The sequence below is a fragment of the Coregonus lavaretus genome (assembly GCF_964263955.1).
Source record: "Coregonus lavaretus genome assembly, chromosome: 9".
In the NCBI taxonomy this organism is placed as follows: Eukaryota; Metazoa; Chordata; class Actinopteri; order Salmoniformes; family Salmonidae; genus Coregonus; species Coregonus lavaretus.
In genome coordinates, this window is record NC_139996.1 from 3,383,700 (window position 1) to 3,393,476 (window position 9,777).

The 9,777-nt window shown below is 42.6% G+C and overlaps 1 protein-coding gene across 1 annotated transcript; it reads left to right on the forward strand.

Annotated features, from left to right (window-relative positions):
• Positions 1 to 165: 165 nt before the first annotated feature.
• Positions 166 to 7,934, forward strand: LOC311134820 (uncharacterized protein; the record flags this gene model as incomplete). The annotated part of the gene is made up of 3 exons (XM_084168601.1): positions 166 to 256; positions 3,316 to 5,088; positions 5,371 to 7,934. 3 exons carry the CDS (start codon positions 166 to 168, stop codon positions 7,932 to 7,934), a joined length of 4,428 nt encoding a protein of 1,475 aa, XP_084024727.1.
• Positions 7,935 to 9,777: the final 1,843 nt, after the last annotated feature.

A 9,777-nucleotide genomic window follows, 5' to 3' on the forward strand; every position in this document is an offset into this window, starting at 1 on the left:
AACTAAACACAAAATATTTAAATATCGTATCCAGCTTTGGTGTTAGAACTAGATACCATGAGCATGATCTAATCTGTGCCGGTGTCCTGGATTAAATTGACTGTTTATCTTAAAGGTTGCTATCCAAAATGTCCTCCGGACCAGCCTTATTTAGAAGAAAGTACCATGAAGTGTGTCCCTATCAAGAAGTGTGGTTGCTACGATGGAGATGGAACACATTACAACGAGGATGACGTTATACCTTCCAAGGAGAACTGTCAGAGATGGTATGTTTTTATATCAGCATTTTGACATATACATAGATACTGTATTTACATTACATAGTATTTAACATGGTTGGTATAAGCCTTAAGGTAGCCTATATTTCTGGTGAGATAAGGCGATGTCAATGGTCCCCCTACAAAGACGTTTTCCTACCATTCAACTGATTTAGCTTTTCAAAGATTGGGATTTGACCTGTTAATATCTTATTGGGATTTGACCTGTTAATAGCGTATTGGGATTTGACCTGTTAATACCTTATTGGGATTTGACCTGTTAATACCTTATTGGGATTTGACCTGTTAATACCTTATTGGGATTTGACCTGTTAATACCTTATTGGGATTTGACCTGTTAATACCTTATTGAGATTTGACCTGTTAATACCTTATTGGGATCTGACCTCTTTATACCTTATTGGGATTTGACCTGTTAATACCTTATTGGGATCTGATATGTTAATACCTTATTGGGATCTGACCTGTTAATACCTTATTGGGATCTGACCTGTTAATACCTTATTGGGATTTGACCTCTTAATACCTTATTGGGATCTGACCTGTTAATACCTTATAGTGAACATACTCCTGAGTGGTGCAGTGGTCTAAGGCACTGCATCGCAGTGCTAACTGTGCCACTAGAGATCCTTGTTCGAATCCAGGCTCTGTCGCAGCCGGCCGCGACCGGGAGACTCATGGGCGGCGCACAATTGGCCCAGCGTCGTCCAGGGTAGGGGAGGGAATGGCCGGCCGGGATGTAGCTCAGTTGATAGAGCATGGCGTTTGCAACGCCAGTGTTGTGGGTTCGATTCCCACGGGGGGCCAGTATAAAAAAATATGTATTCACTAACTGTAAGTCGCTCTGGATAAGAGCGTCTGCTAAATGACTAAAATGTAAACATATAACAGTGCTTTCAAATCATAACAAATAACATCTTATTCGACTTTCAAAGGTACTAAAACCCCCTGCTTTCTTTTTCAAGTCTTTGCTCATCAACTAAGGCCAATTGCAGCTATGATATCGAAGGTAAGGAAAACTGTTACAAACTGAAACATTAGCCTACATTACCAAGAAGGTAACATGACAAGATGATTACATGATAATAACTTGTTCACTGTGAAAATCATATTGCAGCCTGCCATTGTATATACGACGGCAGAACATACCCGTATGGAGCTATCGTATATCACACATCTGACGGTGATGGGACCTGTATTACTGCCATCTGCAAAACCAACGGAACCATTGTCCGGAATATGAAACCCTGTATCGGCACCACAACTCCAACAACTACACCAAGTGTTACAACAACACAAATATCCACCCAAGCACCGACCACAACAGTATTTGTTTTCTCAACTCCTACCACTGCCCAAACAACAACTCCTACCACTAACCCAACAACTACTACGACTACCTCAACAACAAAACCTACCACTACCCCCACAACAACCCCTACTTCAACACCAACCACTCCACCCACTACTACTCCACACTGCCTGATCTGTGAATGGTCAGACTGGATTGACAAACATTATCGTTCAAATGGACCAGAAGGAGGAGATTTCGAAACCATAGATATTTGCAGTGAACCCAAGGAAGTACAATGCAGAGCCAAAGAATTCATTGATGTTCCTTTGGCCGACCTAGGTCAAAAGGTTGAATGCAATTCCTCGGTTGGACTGATATGCCGCAACAAGGATCAAGGCATCCCACCAATATGCTACAACTATGAAATCAGAGTCAAATGTTGTGTTGTTTGTGGGACAACTACCACCTCAGAAAGGCCCACAACACCTACTACCACTGAAATAACAACCACTAGGCCAACAACTACCCCAACAACAACCACAATAACAACCCCTACCCCCACAACAACCATTACACCAACAACAACAACAACACCCACTACCCCAACAACAACCCCTACCACTACCCCAACAACCACAACAACAACCCCTAGCCCCACAACAACCCCTACTTCAACACCAACCACTCCACCCACTTCTACTCCACACTGCCTGATCTGTGAATGGTCAGACTGGATTGACAAACATTATCGTTCAAATGGACCAGAAGGAGGAGATTTCGAAACCATAGATATTTGCAGTGAACCCAAGGAAGTACAATGCAGAGCCAAAGAATTCATTGATGTTCCTTTGGCCGACCTAGGTCAAAAGGTTGAATGCAATTCCTCGGTTGGACTGATATGCCGCAACAAGGATCAAGGCATCCCACCAATATGCTACAACTATGAAATCAGAGTCAAATGTTGTGTTGTTTGTGGGACAACTACCACCTCAGAAAGGCCCACAACACCTACTACCACTGAAATAACAACCACTAGGCCAACAACTACCCCAACAACAACCATAATAACAACCCCTACCCCCACAACAACCATTACACCAACAACAACACCCACTACCCCAACAACAACCCCTACCACTACCCCAACAACCCCTAGCCCCACAACAACCCCTACTTCAACACCAACCACTCCACCCACTTCTACTCCACACTGCCTGATCTGTGAATGGTCAGACTGGATTGACAAACATTATCCTTCAATTGGACCAGAAGGAGGAGATTTCGAAACCATAGATATTTGCATTGAACCCAAGGAAGTACAATGCAGAGCCAAAGAAAACATTGATGTTCCTTTGGCCGACCTAGGTCAAAAGGTTGAATGCAATTCCTCGGTTGGACTGATATGCCGCAACAAGGATCAAGGCATCCCACCAATATGCTACAACTATGAAATCAGAGTCAAATGTTGTGTTGTTTGTGGGACAACTACCACCTCAGAAAGGCCCACAACACCTACTACCACTGAAATAACAACCACTAGGCCAACAACTACCCCAACAACAACCACAATAACAACCCCTACCCCCACAACAACCATTACACCAACAACAACAACAACACCCACTACCCCAACAACAACCCCTACCACTACCCCAACAACAACAACAACTACCCCAACAACAAGCACCACAGAAAGTCCAACAACCACAACTAAGACAACAACCCCATCCACAACAACAACAGTAACAGAGGAATTTACAACTGGTCCAGAATCAACAACCCTTACAACAACAACAACCATTACACCAACAACACCCACAACACCCACTACACCAACAACACCCACAACAACCACTACACCAACAACACCCACAACAACCACTACACCAACAACAACAACTACTACTACTACAACCACAACAACTACTAAGACAACAGCGTATTCCACAACAAGTGAAACAACAGAAGAAATTACAACTGGTCCAGAATCAACAACAACCACAACAAACCCTACCACTACCCCAACTACTACCACAACAACAACCCCATCTACGACTACCTCTGAGGAAACGACAACAACGACCCCAACAACAACCACAATAACAACCCCTACCCCCACAACAACCATTACACCACCACCAACAACAACACCCACTTCCCCAACAACAACCCCTACCACTACACAACCAACAACAACAACACCCACTACCCCAACAACAACAACAACAACTACCCCAACAACAAGCACCACAGAAAGTCCAACAACCACAACTAAGACAACAACCCCATCCACAACAACAACAGTAACAGAGGAATTTACAACTGGTCCAGAATCAACAACACCCACAACAACCACTACACCAACAACAACAACTACTACTACTGCAACCACAACAACAACAACCACCACAGAAAGTCCAACAACTACTAAGACAACAGCGTATTCCACAACAAGTGAAACAACACAAGAAATTACAACTGGTCCAGAATCAACAACACCCACAACAACCCCTACCACTACCCCAACTACTACCACAACAACAACCCCATCTACGACTACCTCTGAGGAAACGACAACAGCCACCACCAAAGCCCCTACCACAACAACACCCACAACAACCCCTACCACTACCCCAACAACAACCACAACAACCCCTACCCCCACAACAACCCCTACTTCAACACCAACCACTCCACCCACTTCTACTCCACACTGCCTGATCTGTGAATGGTCAACCTGGATTGACAAACATTATCCTTCAATTGGACCAGAAGGAGGAGATTTCGAAACCATAGATATTTGCAGTAAACCCAAGGAAGTACAATGCAGAGCCAAAGAAAGATTTGATGTTCCTTTGGCCGACCTAGGTCAAAAGGTTGAATGCAATCCCTCGGTTGGACTGATATGCCGCAACAAGGATCAAGGCATCCCACCAATATGCTACAACTATGAAATCAGAGTCAAATGTTGTGTTGTTTGTGGGAATGAGACAACTACCACCTCAGAAAGGACCACAACACATACTACCACTGAAATAACAACCACTAGGCCAACAACTACCCCAACAACAACCACAATAACAACCCCTACCCCCACAACAACCATTACACCAACAACAACAACAACACCCACTACCCCAACAACAACAACAACTACCCCAACAACAACACCCACTACCCCAACAACAACAACAACTACCCCAACAACTACAACAACTAACCCAACAACAACCACAATAACAACCCCTACCCCCACAACAACCATTACACCACCACCAACAACCACAACAACTACCCCAACAACAAGCACCACAGAAAGTCCAACAACCACAACTAAGACAACAACCCCATCCACAACAACAACAGTAACAGAGGAATTTACAACTGGTCCAGAATCAACAACACCCACAACAACCACTACACCAACAACAACAACTACTACTACTGCAACAACAACAACAACAACCACCACAGAAAGTCCAACAACAACTAAGACAACAGCTTATTCCACAACAAGTGAAACAACAGAAGAAATTACAACTGGTCCAGAATCAACAACACCCACAACAACCACTACACCAACAACAACAACTACTACTACTACAACCACAACAACAACAACCACCACAGAAAGTCCAACAACAACTAAGACAACAAAATATTCCACAACAAGTGAAACAACAGAAGAAATTACAACTGGTCCAGAATCAACACCACCCACAACAACCCCTACCACTACCCCAACTACTACCACAACAACAACCCCATCTACGACTACCTCTGAGGAAACAACAACAGCCACCACCAAAGCCCCTACCACAACAACAACAACAACCCCTACCACTACCCCAACAACAACCACAACAACAACAACAACTACCCCAACAACAACAACTACCCCAACAACAAGCACCACAGAAAGTCCAACAACCACAACTAAGACAACAACCCCATCCACAACAACAACAGTAACAGAGGAATTTACAACTGGTCCAGAATCAACAACACCCACAACAACCACTACACCAACAACAACAACTACTACTACTACAACCACAACAACAACAACACCCACTACCCCAACAACACCCACAACACCAACTACACCAACAACACCCACAACACCCACTACACCAACAACACCCACAACACCCACTACACCAACAACACCCACAACACCCACTACACCAACAACACCCACAACACCCACTACACCAACAACACCCATAACAACCACTACACCAACAACAACAACTACTATTACTACAACCCCAACAACAACAACCACCACAGAAAGTCCAACAACAACTAAGACAACAGCGTATTCCACAACAAGTGAAACAACACAAGAACTTACAACTGGTCCAGAATCAACAACACCCACAACAACCATTACACCACCACCAACAACAACACCCACATCCCCAACAACAACAACAACAACAACTACCCCAACAACAAGCACCACAGAAAGTCCAACAACCACAACTAAGACAACAACCCCATCCACAACAACAACAGTAACAGAGGAATTTACAACTGGTCCAGAATCAACAACACCCACAACAACCACTACACCAACAACAACAACTACTACTACTACAACCACAACAACAACAACCACCACAGAAAGTCCAACAACAACTAAGACAACAAAATATTCCACAACAAGTGAAACAACAGAAGAAATTACAACTGGTCCAGAATCAACACCACCCACAACAACCCCTACCACTACCCCAATTACTACCACAACAACAACCCCATCTACGACTACCTCTGAGGAAACGACAACAGCCACCACCAAAGCCCCTACCACAACAACAACAACAACCCCTACCACTACCCCAACAACAACCACAACAACAACAACAACTACCCCAACAACAACAACTACCCCAACAACAAGCACCACAGAAAGTCCAACAACCACAACTAAGACAACAACCCCATCCATAACAACAACAGTAACAGAGGAATTTACAACTGGTCCAGAATCAACAACACCCACAACAACCACTACACCAACAACAACAACTACTACTACTACAACCACAACAACAACAACACCCACTACCCCAACAACACCCACAACACCCACTACACCAACAACACCCACAACACCCACTACACCAACAACACCCACAACACCCACTACACCAACAACACCCACAACACCCACTACACCAACAACACCCACAACACCCACTACACCAACAACACCCACAACAACCACTACACCAACAACAACAACTACTATTACTACAACCCCAACAACAACAACCACCACAGAAAGTCCAACAACAACTAAGACAACAGCGTATTCCACAACAAGTGAAACAACACAAGAAATTACAACTGGTCCAGAATCAACAACACCCACAACAACCATTACACCACCACCAACAACAACACCCACTTCCCCAACAACAACAACAACAACAACTACCCCAACAACAAGCACCACAGAAAGTCCAACAACCACAACTAAGACAACAACCCCATCCACAACAACAACAGTAACAGAGGAATTTACAACTGGTCCAGAATCAACAACACCCACAACAACCACTACACCAACAACAACAACTACTACTACTACAACCACAACAACAACTCCTACCACAACAACAACTAAGACAACAAAATATTCCACAACAAGTGAAACAACAGAAGAAATTACAACTGGTCCAGAATCAACACCACCCACAACAACCCCTACCACTACCCCAACTACTACCACAACAACAACCCCATCTACGACTACCTCTGAGGAAACGACAACAGCCACCACAAAAGCCCCTACCACAACAACAACAACAACCCCTACCACTACCCCAACAACAACCACAACAACAACAACAACTACCCCAACAACAACAACTACCCCAACAACAACCACAACAACAACCCCATCTACGACTACCTTTGAGGAAACGACAACAGCCACCACCAAAGCCCCTACCACAACAACAGGATTCACTGTCATCACAAAACCAACACAAACATTCACATCACCCACAAAAGGACCTCTAAATCAAAACTCAACACAGACAGAAGGAACTACTACATCAACCCCAACAACAACTCCTACCACTACCCCAACCCCAACTCCTACCACTACCCCAACCCCAACTCCTACCACTACCCCAACCCCAACTCCTACCACTACCCCAACCCCAACTCCTACCACTACCCCAACCCCAACTCCTACCACTACCCCAACAACAACTCCTACCACTACCCCAACAACAACTCCTACCACTACCCCAACAACAACTCCTACCACTACCCCAACCCCAACTCCTACCACATTATGTTTTTGCACATATAAAAAACAATATTTCCCTGCTGGTAAGTGATAGCTTCCTTCATTAAAATGATCAAATCTGACTACATAATGCATTCATACACTTAATTTAATATCTATTTGTTACTAATAATATGTTTTTGTTTAGGTTCCTTGATATACAATGAGACTGACGGGGCAGGCTGGTGCTTCACCTCTTACTGTAACTCAAGTTGTATTGTTGAGAAACAAGCCAGACCATGTCCATCTCCGACCCCAAATACAGTCAGCACTGTCTCAACTACAGTCAGCACTGTCTCAACTACAGTCAGCACTGTCTCAACTACAGTCAGCACTGTCTCAACAACAACAGAAGCTACACGTTCTACAACATCTAGATTGTCCCCGACTACACCTTCCAGAGGCTGTGAATATGTCAATCCACCAAGAAAGGTAATGAAATAAAGTTTCAACAGAATAATTGTGTTTCCCAGTTCATAGTGTTGTGTAGTACGTAGTGTGTTTCCCAGTTCATAGTGTTGTGTAGTACGTAGTGTGTTTCCCAGTTCATAGTGTTGTGTAGTACGTAGTGTGTTTCCCAGTTCATAGTGTTGTGTAGTACGTAGTGTGTTTCCCAGTTCATAGTGTTGTGTAGTACGTAGTGTGTTTCCCAGTTCATAGTGTTGTGTAGTACGTAGTGTGTTTCCCAGTTCATAGTGTTGTGTAGTACGTAGTGTGTTTCCCAGTTCATAGTGTTGTGTAGTACGTAGTGTGTTTCCCAGTTCATAGTGTTGTGTAGTACGTAGTGTGTTTCCCAGTTCATAGTGTTGTGTAGTACGTAGTGTGTTTCCCAGTTCATAGTGTTGTGTAGTACGTAGTGTGTTTCCCAGTTCATAGTGTTGTGTAGTACGTAGTGTGTTTCCCAGTTCATAGTGTTGTGTAGTACGTAGTGTGTTTCCCAGTTCATAGTGTTGTGTAGTACGTAGTGTGTTTCCCAGTTCATAGTGTTGTGTAGTACGTAGTGTGTTTCCCAGTTCATAGTGTTGTGTAGTACGTAGTGTGTTTCCCAGTTCATAGTGTTGTGTAGTACGTAGTGTGTTTCCCAGTTCATAGTGTTGTGTAGTACGTAGTGTGTTTCCCAGTTCATAGTGTTGTGTAGTACGTAGTGTGTTTCCTTTCAGGACTAAAACATACCTTTTCGACTTTAGGACGGTGAAACTTGGAAAACAGGCAACTGCACAACTCAAACGTGCAACATGGGTGTAATTACCACAACGTATGTGGTCTGTGAGTCTGTACAACCGCCTGTGTGTGAAAATGGATTTCCACCAGTGAAAGTCTATGACGAATCAGGTTGCTGCTATCGCTACGAATGTAAATGTAAGTTCAAAACACAATGATTTTTAATTATCTTATCTCCTTCTACAAATACTTCATACTCCAAGTTTACTTGTTTTAAAGACGTCCGGCAGTGATTTTTGAACTTTCCTGTTGAAAAACGATATCCCAAGTATTAATACAGTGAAGTACACACACTAAAGGGTAAACAAATACAATGTGTTTTGAACAAAATAGTGTTTTTTAGACACAACTGCAAACTTCAAGGAGTTGGTCTGATCCAGGGACGCAACTTTGTTTTTTTAAGTGGGGGGGACATAAAAATAATAATAATAATAATAATAATAATAATAATAATAATAATGATAATAATAATAATAATAATGATAATAATGATAATAATGATAATAATAATAATAATGATAATAATGATAATAATGATAATAATAATAATAATGATAATAATGATAATAATAATAATAATAATAATGATAATAATGATAATAATGATAATAATAATAATAATAATAATAATAATAATGATAATAATAATGATAATAATAATAATAATGATAATA